At 47.6% G+C, this 13,072-nt stretch overlaps 1 protein-coding gene across 4 annotated transcripts in view; it reads right to left on the bottom strand.

The window, feature by feature from the left end:
• The window catches only part of znf462 (zinc finger protein 462), a 70,536-nt gene that overhangs the window by 12,477 nt on the left and 44,987 nt on the right, over nucleotides 1–13,072 (bottom strand). For all 4 annotated transcript variants that reach the window (XM_015942831.3, XM_015942832.3, XM_054744414.2 and 1 more), the window contains exons 3-5: nucleotides 7,847–13,038; nucleotides 2,006–2,140; nucleotides 199–608 (exon numbers count right to left, since the gene is read on the bottom strand). In XM_015942831.3, the coding sequence (XP_015798317.3) occupies nucleotides 199–608; nucleotides 2,006–2,140; nucleotides 7,847–13,038 (5,737 nt within the window). The remainder of the gene's footprint in view (nucleotides 1–198; nucleotides 609–2,005; nucleotides 2,141–7,846; nucleotides 13,039–13,072) is intronic.

Here is a 13,072-nt window from a genome sequence, read left to right as displayed (position 1 = left end):
CAGGTAGGCAGGAAATCTCGGAGAGGATTGGAGACTGGGAGGAGGGACTGCAACTGGGTAAACAGGATGATGTGTAACGTGGAGCTCGGAACAAAATGGGTTCAAACATCCAGGTGATTTGATGGCGACAGCAGGAAGATGTGCGTTTAAAACAAGGCGTGCTGCATGGTGGCTATAATGGCGCTCTGCTATACTTACTTGTGTCTGAAAGGTGAGACGAACTGGCAGTACTGGCAGCTGTATTTGTCCTCCCGACTGAACAGAGCCATGGCTGAGTGGCTCCTCTCGTGGGACCTCAGTCCCTGCATGGACATGAAGACCCGATCACACTGAGAGCAAGCGTGACCCCCTGCTGCTAAGCGCTGATTCAGCTGGCCCTCCGATACCACGGCTCTGGCGGCGGCCACAAGGGCAGCGGACTTTCCCTTAACCGGTTCTGTGTCTGGATCCAGATTCTCCAGCGTGGCGTCTTCCCTGTCACCACCAGAAGCCACTGCTAGCGCCATGGAGGTCTCAGCGCCGTCGGCTTCAGCTGACTCATCCTCCTCCAGGTCTCCATTAGTTAGACCCTTTGAAGGCGGGATCAGAGGGACCTCACTGACTTCCTTCTGCAAATACAGAAAAGTCACCTTTTTTTAGTATCGTCACCCAATAGGGAATCGTTTGATCTCGTGTTTCTTCTCAGCTCTGATTAGACTGATTCAAAAACACAAAACTACAAACTTTTGACACAAACTGAAGCTCTACACCTGCCTCCGTGATCAGCTGTGACCCAGCACTCCGCACACTCATAAATAAGATCCATAGGCCCCGCCTTACTCCGAACCTTCCATCTGAGACCAGAGCCTTTTCATTACAACAAATGTAAAAAAAACATTTTATACCATCTGATGACGATGTTGCAAACAGCCGCAATGATCCTGCTGTGGGTCATAAATGCTGGCAGGCAGACCAGATTCAAACTACAAACTACTCTTTTATTCTGTATGTGGATCCCAGTAACTAAAGTAAATACTTCTCTGGCTGCCCAGACGCCTCTGTCAGCAACAAACTCAAACCCATTAACAGAGGTCAGTCAAGTGTTTGGAGAATGAGTCAGAAAACAATGCAGTGTGATTGGGCTGAGGGTAAAAGAAAAGCATCAGTTTCAAATATTAGCTCTCATCATCTTAGCACAGTAGGACCAAAGATCAGTCAGAATACATTCAAAGAGAACCTCCCCTTAACCCTCCCACCGTCCTAATGGGTGTGACCCCACGAGGAAAGTTGACCATTGAGCAGGGTTGATGGTTTATCGCTTAGGTCCACGTGGCAGGAGTGAGCACCACCTCACCCCTGCCACGTGGAACCAAGGGATAAACCATCAACCCTGCTCAATGGTCAACTTTCCCGCGGGGTCACACCCATTAGGACAGTGGGAGGGTTAAAGGAGCTTCATTAGTGAAAAAGAAATGTTGCTGTTTTATTGATGAAAACGTGAAAATTTTGATAAAAAAATCTCTTATGTACATTTTTTCACCATTTTCTTGTAATTACTGATTACTTTATCTCATAATCTAAAGATTTTGACATTTGGATTCCTTTAGATGATTGAAACAAACCTGTGATGTCATCAAGTCAAGGTCAGTGTGGTGAGATACATCTAAAAAATTCAAAACTAGGGATTGAGTTTAATTTATAGCAGCATGAATGTTTTTTAGTTAAAATAAAGCAGCCAGAACCTTTTTACAGTAGGCCAAGACGAGAGGTCGACCAAATGCTGCTTCTCTTTTTCAACCACAAACAATTCACTAATCCTAAGGGCAAATTCTGCTAAAAACGTCAAAACATCCTTTTTTTAAAAAAAAAAATCATTTATAGCTATAAGTTAAAGCTGCTCTGCACTTTTGATACCTTATACCAAGTGGAAACCTTGCAACTATGAGATGTCAATATAACTAGATCTTAATCTTGTAAAACTACTTTTACAACAGCATCCAAGAAATGTTTGAATAGCTTCGCTTACCTTGACATGACCCGCTTTGGCTTCTCCGTACTGGACGTGCTTCCTAAGGTGGTTGCAGATTGCACGGAGGGTCGGGTGTATCTCTGCACAGAAGTTACACCTGAATCCTACAGGGGTGTTGTTGGTAAGACTTTCCTGATCAGAGGACAAACAGACACAAGCAGAATCTGCTTCATTCCATGTTTGCAAAAAGTCAACAAAAATATTTAGGATTAACAAAAAACAAATGTTTTCATCTGTGCTTCACTAATAAGGACATATTTGTCATAACTGAATTAAAATGTCTTTTTCTCCAACCTGAAACAAGTCAGATCAATGATAAATTAACTAAAGGCCCAGAATTCCTTAAAAGACTGCATATTCCCTACTAACTTTTTTGACAGTTTAAAATTAAGATGATCTTATATTGAGAGCTAATGAAGTTAGCAAGAACCAAGAGAACCTAACACATCACTCCTGTTCTTAAATCTCTACTCTGGTTCCACTTAAGTACAGAATCAATTTCAAAGTACCTCTACTAGTTTAAAAATCACTCGATGGCATTGGGCCAGGATGCATGTCTGATCCCCTTCCTGTGTATATGCCCAGCAGGGCTTGTAGATCCTTAGGATGTAGTCAGCTTGTAGAACCCCAGGTCAGAACAAAACAGGGTGAAGCTGCTTTTAGCTACTATGCTGCACACAGCCCTGGGCTGTCACCTTACCGTGGTGGAGGGAATTGAGTGTCTGAATGATCTTAGGAGCTAAGTTGTCTGAGGCTTTATGCCTCTGGTAGGGTCACCCATGGCAAACAGGTCCTAGGTGAGGGATCAGACAAAGAGCAGCCCAAAGACCTCTTATGATGAATTATATAAATGGAAACCGTGTTCCCTCGCCCGGACGTGGGTCACCGGGGCCCCCCTCTGGAGCCAGGCCTGGAGGTGGGGCACGTTGGCGAGGGCCTGGTGGCCGGGCTTTCACCCATGGAGCCCAGCCGGGCACAGCCCGAAGAGGAAACGTGGGTCCCCCTTCCTATGGGCTCACCACTCGTGGGAGTGGCCAAAGGGGTCAGGTGCAGTGTGTGATGAGTGGTAGTTGAGGACGGGGACCTTAGCGGTCTGATCCTCGGCTACAGAAGCTGGCTCTTGGCCCATGGAATGTCACCTCTCTGGTGGGGAAGGAGCCTGAGTTCGTGTGTGAGGCTGAGAGGTTCCGACTAGATATAGTCAGACTCACCTCAACGCACTGCTCTGGCTCTGGAACCAGTTTCCTTGAGAGGGGTTGGACTTTCTACCACTCAGGAGTTGCTCCCACTGAGAGGTGCAGAGCGGGGGTGGGCATACTAGTTACCCCCCATCCTGGTGCCTGTATGTTGGGGTTTACCCCAGTGAATGAGAGGGTAGCCTTCCTCCGCCTACATGTGGGGGGATGGGTTCTGACTGTGGTCTGTGCTTATGCACCAAACTACAGTTCAGACTACCCACCCTTTTTGGAGACCTTGGAGGGGGTGCTGGAGAGCGCTCAATCCGGTGACTCCCTCATTCTGCTGGGGGACTTTAACGCTCACGTGGGCAATGACAGTGAGACCTGGAGAGGTGTGGTTGGGAGGAATGGTCCCCCTGATCTGAATTCGAGTGGTGTTTTGTTATTGGACTTCTGTGCTAGTCATGGATTGTTCATAATGAACACCATGTTCAGACATAAAGGTGTCCATATATGCTCTTGGCACCAGGATACCTTAGGCCGCAGCTCGATGATCGACTTTGTTGTTGTTTCATCTGACCTGCAGCTGCATGTCTTGGACACTCGGGTGAAGAGAGGGGTAGAGCTGTCAATTGACCACTACCTGGTGGTGAGTTGGCTCAGATGGTGGGGGAGGATGCCAATCAGACCAGGCAGGCCCAAACGTATTGCGAGGGTCTGCTGGGAACGTCTGGCAGAGTCTCCTGTCAGAAGGAGCTTCAATTCCCACCTCCGACAGAACTTCCAAAATGTTCCGGGAGAGGCGGGGGACACTGAGTCTGAATGGACCCTGTTCCATGCCTCCATTGTTGAGACGGCCGACCGGAGCTGTGGTCGCAGGGTCGTCGGTGCCTGTCGTGGTGGCAACCCGCGAACCCGCCGGTGTAGGGATGCTGTCAAGCTGAAGAAAGAGTCCTATCAGGTCTTTTTGGCCTGTGGGACTCCAGAGGTAGCTGACGGGTACCGGCAGTCCAAGCGGAACGCGGCTCGGGTGGTCGCCGAGGCAAAAACCCGGGCTTGGGAGGAGTTTGGTGAGACCATGGAGCAGGACTTCCGTACGGCTTCGAGGAGATTCTGGTCCACCATCCGGCGCCTCGGGGGGGAAAGCAGTGCGCTACCAACACTATCTGTAGTGGGGATGGTGTGCTGCTCACCTCTACTCAGGATGTTGTGGATCGGTGGGCAGAATACTTTGAAAACCTCCTCAATCCCACCGACACGTCTTCCAGTGCGGAAGTAGAGTCTGGGGACTTTGAGTTGGCCTCTCAAATCTCTGGTGCTGAGGTCACTGAGTTGGTTAAAAAGCTCCACTGTGGCAAGGCTCCAGGGGTGGATGAGATCCGCCCGGAGTTCCTTAAGGCTCTGGAAGTTGTGGGGCTGTGTTGGCTGACGCGGCTCTGCAATATTATGTGGACATCAGGGGCAGTCCCACTGGACTGGCAGACCGGGGTGGTGGTTCCCTTATTTAAAAAGGGGGACCGCAGGGTGTGTTCCAACTACAGGGGGGATCACACTCGTGAACCTTCCTGGTAAGGTCTATTCAAGGGTTCTGGAGAGGAGGGCCCGTCGGATTGTTGAACCTCAGATTCAGGAGGAGCAATGTGGTTTTTGTCCTGGCCGTGGAACACTGGACCAGCTCTATACCCTTAGGGGGATCCTGGAGGGTGCGTGGGATTTGTCCAACCAGTCTACATGTGTTTTGTGGATTTGGAGAAGGCGTTTGACCGCGTCCCTCGGGGGGCCCTGTGGGGGGTACTCCGGGAGTATGGGGTACCAGGCCTTCTGATATGGGTTGTTTGGTCCCTGTATGACCGGTGTCAGAGCTTGGTCCGCATTGCCGGCAGTAAGTCGGGCTCATTCCAAGTGAGAGTTGGACTCCGCCAAGGCTGCCCTTTGTCACTGATTCTGTTCATAACCTTTATGGACAGGATTTCTAGGCACAGCCAAGGTGTGGAGGGCATCCGTTTTGGTGGCCTGAGGATCAGGTCTCTGCTTTTTGCAGATGATGTGGTCCTGTTGGCTTCATCAGAACGTGATCTTCAGCTTTCGCAGGAGCGGTTCGAAGCCGAGTGTGAAGCAGCTGGGATGAGAATCAGCTTCTCTAAATCTGAGACCATAGTCTTGATTCGGAAAAGGGTAGAATGCCTTCTCCGGGTCAGGAATGAGGTCCTGCCCCAAGTGGAAGAGTTTATCTTGGGGTCTTGTTCACGAGTGAGGGAAAACTGGAGCATGAGATCGATAGGCGGATTGGTGCTGCAGTGATGCAGGCATTGTACCGGTCTGTCGTGATGAAGAGAGAGCTGAGTTGGAAGGCGAATTTCTCAATTTACCGGTCGATCTACGTTCCTACCCTCACCTATGGTCATGAGCTTTGGGTAGTGACTGAAAGAACGAGATCGTGGATACAAGCGGCCGAAATGAGTTTTCTCCGAAGAGTAGTTGGGCTCTCCCTTAGAGATAGGGTGAGAAGCTCAGTCATCCGAGAGGGGCTCGGAGTAGACCCGCTGCTCCTCCACATCGAGAGGAGCCAGTTGAGGTGGCTCGGGAATCTGGTCAGGATGCCTCCTGGATGCCTCCCTGGTGAGGTTTTCCGGGCACGTCCAACCAGGAGGAGGCCTAAAGGTAGACCCAGGACACGTTGGAGGGACTATGTCTCTCACCTGGCCAGGGAACGCCTTGGGATTCCCCCGGAGGAGCTAGCCCAAGTGGCTGGGGGGAGGGAAGTCTGGGCCTTTCGACTTAGGCTACTGCCCCCGCGACCCGACTCCGGATAAGCGGATGAAAATGGATGGATGGATGGATGGATGGATGGCTGCACGCAGCCTCCTCATGACCTCAAATGTGCCCCAACTCTTTTAACTTTAAAATCAAAATTGAAAACCTTCATGTATTCATATAGCCCTTGAATGAATGTTTCTTATGCTGCACCTTCAGCACTAAAGCTGCTCACCCTATAACAGTCTTTTTCTATTTAATTTTATATTCTAAATTTATTTTGTGTGTATTTTATTTGTGCTCTTGTGTTGATTTTAATATTCTTGATATCCTTGCTAATTGGAAAGCACCTTGAATTGCCTCTGTGTATGAAATGTGCTATATAATTAAACCTGCTGTGCCTTTCCCATAACTGGCTGTGTTATGGCCACATTAGTGATTTCTACAGTTAAAGTGCTGGTGGCCATATTGAATTGGGTAGACTCCAAAAGTTAAACCTTGTTGATGAACATCCACGTATTCCTTAGTTTCATGAAAATATGTCCAGCATATCATTAGATAATTTTGCTAATAAAAACGCACAAAGCTAAAAACGTAATGGCGGCGGTGAATGACAAACCCATAATGAAACCAATCATAGTATTTACCATAAGGTACACACTAGTTAACATTAAAAAAACAAAACAAAAAGTAAAACTCATATGTACATTTTTTTCCCCTGTGTCTTGTCTGGCTGTGAAGCAAACAGAATTAATGTCTGAATGCTTGTGACAAACCTTACAGATTTACTCTCAGGTGGAGCATCAAAGCTTCTGCTGTTAATGTCACGCCTGACACTTAAAACTTTATTGTTATTGTTTTTTGAATGCTTTGTAATTCCGGCCAGACACGGAGAAAGAGGTGAAAGGGAAAGGCAAAGACAAAAAACAAACAAAAAAAAAAAACATAAAAAAAAAAGGGGGGGGGGGGGGGTGTTCCACAAAAATAAACAATCAGTGTTGAACAGGGGTCTACTTCTAGACCTGCAGAAAAGGGACACACAACAATACAACAGGAGCAAGCTATCACTGCGTCAACTTGATGAAGAAATATAAAATCAACATTGTTTTACTGAGCAATCACGATAATAAATCACAGTGCATTAAGTGCCAACCACAGCCTTAAGACATGTGTTGAACGTGCCCAAGTCCATACTTATGAGAGCACCATGTGAGCACCTGTGTGCGTACATGCGCTTGTATATGTAAGGTTTCTCTATAGGAGTGTCCAATAGAGAGTGTGAGGGGCCACAGATCCGCCCCCCAAAGACGTGGAGGAGATGGAGGGAGCTCCAAGTCCCAGAGATCCAGGAGCTGCCCCAGAGCACAGGGGCCCCAGGGAGACTGAAAAGCCCCCTTGAAAACCCCCCTCGAGAGGTGCAGGGGATCGCCTCGGTGGGCCACAACCAGCAGCCGGCAGAGTCCCGGGAGATATCAGCAGCAAACCCACAGGCCCGCCTGCAGCCTCCCACCCACTAGCCGGCTGAGTCCGGAACCAAGCGACCCGGGACCCAGGGGCGACCACCCCCGCTGGGGATCCTGCAGAGCCCAGGGACCCAGATCCCACCAGGCAGCCACCGGGATTGATCAGGCTGACGCCAAAAATCTTAAACCCCCTGACCCGGGAGCCACGAACACTCAGGCAGACCAAGGGACCGCACTCCACACCAGGTGTGGCAGGGGGAGAGGAGACGAAGATGTATAGCATCAAAAGAAGCCCCAGGAGAGGGGAGGAGTCAAAGGCCCCACCTGACATATACAGTCATACACAGACAGTCACACACTCCCTCCCTCATGCTCACACATACACATACAACCTATTTTTTTCTTGTGTTTAGTGTTTTATAGGTTTTGCAGTTAAAGCTTACCTTTTCTTGAAGTTGCCCTGGTTTCTGCTCAATGAATTGTGGCCTCTTCTTCTCCTGTTTCGTGGCTCTTCTCTCAAACTCCAGTGTGTGACTGAGAAGATGGTTAGCCAGAGGAGGAAGCGATAAAAACTTCAACTCACAGTGAGAACATCGGTACAACTCCAACTCCTCGTCCTCGGGATCAGATGCTACTAAAAAGTCTCTCTTCAAGTCTACGCTGTGGTAGTCATTATAGTGCATAGATAACAGCTGGCCTGTATTAAAGGACAACCGGAAGCATTTCAGACACTTGAATGGCAGCCAGTCACCATCGCTGTCCTGCTCTGGTTCAGGAACCTCCAAGACTTTATTGTCCTCTTCATCCATTTCGCTGACTTCAACCTTTTCTGGCTCTTTGGCATAAATAACTGTAAAGTAGCGGCCAAGTTTGCTAGAGTGTTGCTTCTTGGGGAAGACACCGGGGTGGCGTTTGATGTAGTGTGAAACAATACTCTTCCTGCTGAAGGCCTGGAAGCCGCAAAGATTGCACCGCCGTCGCTCCACAGCCAAACGTAGGTCTTCGCTCATTTCTGAACATTCCCCTTCCAACGGTGGCTGTGCCAGTACTTTGCAAGGCTTGTCGCTCATGGTCTTTGAGGCAGCTAGACAATGAGTGTAATAAGCATCGATATCGTGCCGCTTCTGGTAGTGCGCTGCCAGGCCTTTGCGAATAGGGTTCGTGTATGAGCACAGAGCACATTTGAAGACATTGTTCTTACCCTCTGGTTGAGCACGCACATTGTTGTGTTTGATACGATAGTGGCGAGCAATTCCCTTTCTTGTTGAGCAAAAATACTTGCAAAGCTGACACTTAAACACAGCATGTTTTTCTGGCTTATTGATGGGTAAATGGGAGAGGGCGTAGTCCAACTCACTCACCTCCTGGACTTTAGATGTGCTGGACATGTTACTGGCACTGCATTCAGCTACTGGCTCAAAATCTTTACCAGGGGCAAAATTTGTCAGAGATACTGAGAATATATCAGAGGCAGACTGGTTGTGATATTTCTCATAATGGATTTTGAGTTTCTCCAGAGTCCCGTGTGTGTACGGGCACATTTTGCATCTGTATGCTCCATAGCCCTGCCTTTGAGTTTTGAATTTGTCCTCTCCTTCATGCAACTCTGAAATTTGCTCTATATCATCTGCAAAGTCTTCTGCTGTGACTTTTACCAGCGGGTGTCGTTTTTGATAGTGGGTTAAGACTCCGTGGATGCGAGAGTTCACGTATGGACAGTGACGGCATTTATACACAGAGCTGGGGTTTATGTCCGCTTCCTGTGCAAAGTCGGCAGCTTTTACTTTCATGCCTGGGTGCTTCTTGCCATAGTGAGTGAGGAGGCCATGGAGGCTGTTGTACTCTGACAAACATACAGTACACTGGTAAGGGTTATTAGAAATGGAAAGGCGTGGATGAGAGAGGTGGGGATTAGTTTCTTGAGGAGTAACAATGACTAGTGTTCCATCATCAAGCTGACAATTTAGAGATTCATGTTCCTTTGCAATCTGTTGTTGGATGTTTTCAGCTGAGCCATTCCCTTTGATGATATCCAAAAGTACAGATTCGTCTTCTTTGATAGCCCAGGGGTGGACTGCCTGGTAATGACTAGTAATGTCCCATATTGTAAGAGCCTCAAAGGCACAGTCTTTACATTTGTAATGTTTTGTTTCCATATTTACCCCTTGTTGAGTGGTTTCAGGGCCAGCCCACAACTTGCTAGCCATGTACGCATAATCAACATTATGTTCAGGGTGGCGTCTTTGGTAGTGAAGCAACAGACCTTGGGGATCAGAATGAGAGTAAATGCACCACTCGCAGTGATAGCCTGCCTCTAGTATGCCATCTTGGTAAGCCCAGTGTAAAATGGTCATGGCTGTGGCTTTTACTGTGGGGTGCTCCTTCTTTAGATGCTTCTTTAGAGCATAGACATAAGGGGTCGTAAAGGAACAGTGTCTGCACTTAAGAGAACGCAAAGGCGCATCATTTTCAGGGTCTTGAGGAGTAGTGATTGCTGCAGAGGAAACACCGCCAGACTGGACCATCTGTGCACGCTCACGTTGACTCCTCACAACTGCAGTGTGACGACGCACAAGGTCAGCATTGGCCTTGGTTTCCCTGTGTTTTTTCTGGTAGTGGATAAGCACTCCTTTTACAGTGCGGTTGCCATAATCACAGTGCTGACAGAAGAAGAGCTCGTCTTCACCTTTTTCACCACTGCCTTGCTTAGGACTTGAGTTACTGGAACCATCATGGCCATTATTTTGAAACTGCTTCAAAAACTGTTTAGGAGTCGCAATTTGTAATTCGTCCATTAATTTCATCAAGCCAGGGGTGGGCGGGCCATGTTTTATGTATTTAGCAGTCACTTTTACCTCTGGGTGTCTTTTTTGATAATGGACCAAAACGCCAACCACAGATCTATTACTGTACACACAGTGTTTACAGTAGTACGTATCTTCATCTGATCCATAAACTAACGCATTCGATTGTTTTGGAGAGGATGCAAACATCCCGGGGCTGAAGGAAGAATTTGCTGCAGGTTGGGACTGATCCACTGAAATCACTTTCATGGTTTTCTGTATGCGGAAATAAGACGCCTTCTGCTCTGGGTGTTTCTTTTGGTAGTGGACCAACACTGAGTGCATATTGGGGCTAGCAAAAGAACACACATCACAGTCGTAGAGTACCACGTTACTGCTCCCAGTTTCTTTGAGGGGTTCTGCTTCTGCACTCGATTCAGGGGACTTGGGACAAGCTTTCATCACCGGGCTTGAAGAGGACCTCGCCACTGAAGTGGATGAGGTAAAACTTTTGGGGCCAGAATTTAGTATTTCCCTCAGAGTTTGTGATTCGCTGGTTTTGGGACTCTGCTCTACGATATAGCTAGAGAAGATCATGGCGTTGTTGATCTTCACAGTGGGATGCATTCTTTGGTAATGAGGCATCAAGCTCCTAACATTGGGGCTTGTGTATGAGCAAAAGCGGCACATGTACAGCAGATGTGGTTGGTTAAAGTTGAGCACGTTGCTTGCTTCAGGGTGGTGCTCCATGTAGTGTTGATGCAAATCATTATAATTATTGTACTCAATGTAGCACTCCAAACAGCGGAAGACTGCACTCTGGTCTTCGGGGTCCAGGATGTACTTAAAGCTGAATTTAATGTAAGGGTGCATCCTCTGGTAGTGAGTGCTGACGCTCCGAGCTGATTTGTTGTGGTAATCACAGTGTTTGCAGTAAAACCGTGTTGTTCCAGGATCCTCAGCATAGTCCAAGTTTTCATGGACGGTGCCATCACTGGCATCAACTGAAATATTTTCACTATCATCTGAAAGAGTCAAGGATATAGGGATGCTTCTAGGCTTTGACTTGGGGTTGCTTTTTCTTTTCCCAATCCTGCCTTCGTTGGGGATTGCGGATTCTCGATTAAGCTGTTGCACAGTGTAAGTAAAGATAGGATTTGTGTTGTCGTGGTTTCTACTTTCATCAGCACTGGCTATTTCTCCTGCTTCTTCATCATCTATTTCATCCAGGTTGATAATCATGTCTTGCTGGCTTTGGCTTATCTTACTTTGAAGATTGCTGGCAATTTCATCTATTCTAGTTCTCTTTTTGACTGACGACAAATCCAAAGGCAAGTCATTGATGGACTTCCTGGCTCTTTTCCCTGTAACTAAGGGCTTTTTAGTGGCAAGTCCCAAAATGGGTGTCTGGGTTTTTTGTACAAAGACAGGAGAAGCCTCCACTTCAGAATCTGTCTGGTCAGTCATCTGGGTTTCAAAGGCGGTAGAATCTAGGTCATCACAGTAGAAATGCTTGTGCTGCTGGTGGACCCTCAGCCCTTTCAGGGTGGTGGTAGAGAAGCTGCATAGTGTGCAGCGATGGGGATTCTGCTGGTCACTTGATGTGCTGGTTGTCCTTTTTCCATTTACCCTGGAGCTAACACTCCCTCCATTAACTGGCTCTGCAGTGCTGTCATTCTGAGGCTCTGGGCTATCACTTGTAAGGTCCAGTGTCTCTAAATCTGAGGGGTTGTGGCTCTGCTTGTGCGCACTTAATTTCAAAGAGCTGGTGCAAATGAACGGGCACTCATCACATTTGAATACGGTGGCTTTCCCAGAAAGGTGAATGTTTTCAATGTGGCGGGAGATGCTGCGCCTGTGCATGGTGAGGAAGGAGCAGAAGGGGCACTGGAATCGGTTCATGTACTTCCTGAAGGGAATTCCCTTAGTTTCCAGTAATTTATTATCAACATCTGTTAGTAACTGTTTTGCATCTGCAGACAGAGTCCCAGTGTAGCTGGGATCGTCTATATCACCCAACTCTTCATCGTCATCATCATCATCATCTAAGCTGCTCCTTGAATCATCCCGATTGACTAAGTTAGCATCCATTTCTATGACACTATTGGGGGCATCAGATGAAGCAAACCTCTTAGATAAAATGGAAGAACCTGTGCTATTGGGCGTAACTGCACTTATTTGTTGTGCGTAATGAATTGATGAGATTTCTGCAACTGTCTTTCTTGAGTCTTTCTCTGGTATTTTATCAGGCTCCTCTTCAGAAAATTGCACCTTTGTTATAGTTGAGCTTTGGGAAGAAGGGGGAGAGTCTGCTTTGGGTGAGTTTGCATGTGGCTCCCCTTCTGGTTCCTCAGAGCTGGAAACTATCTTAACCTTGTCACTGTGTTCCTTCAGGTGATCAGTCCAGCTGTCCTTCTGGTCAGTTTGGTAATCACACCATTCACAGGGAAAAGTTCCCTTCTCTGTTCCGCTAGCTGCGTCCGATTCCTCCTCGCTCTCGATGTTCTCTGGAGCATCCCCAGCATTTTTGGATGGAACTTTGCTATGATACATCAGTTGATGTTTCAGTATCCTTGCTTTGCGGGGAGACTTGTATGTGCAATGCTGACAGGAATACACTTTTGAATGATCATTGTGCATTATTACAGTGTAGCTGGGCTGCTTGAAGGTCTCTGAAGAGATGCTTGCATCTGAATCATCCTCTGTCACATTATGCATCTTTTTGGTGTGATTTCTTAAGAAAGACTTTGATCTAAAGTAACGGACACAGAACTTGCACTGGTAAAATGGAAGCGGGGTTTCAGGAGTGTGTTTTTGTGTTGTTTGATTGGGGCCATCAGCGGAGGTGGGGCCTAAAACAGAAACAAAAAACACGAAATGCCAGAT

This window comes from Nothobranchius furzeri, chromosome 6, assembly GCF_043380555.1.
Source record: "Nothobranchius furzeri strain GRZ-AD chromosome 6, NfurGRZ-RIMD1, whole genome shotgun sequence".
In the NCBI taxonomy this organism is placed as follows: domain Eukaryota; kingdom Metazoa; phylum Chordata; class Actinopteri; order Cyprinodontiformes; family Nothobranchiidae; genus Nothobranchius; species Nothobranchius furzeri.
This window is presented reverse-complemented; position numbering and strand designations above follow the sequence as displayed.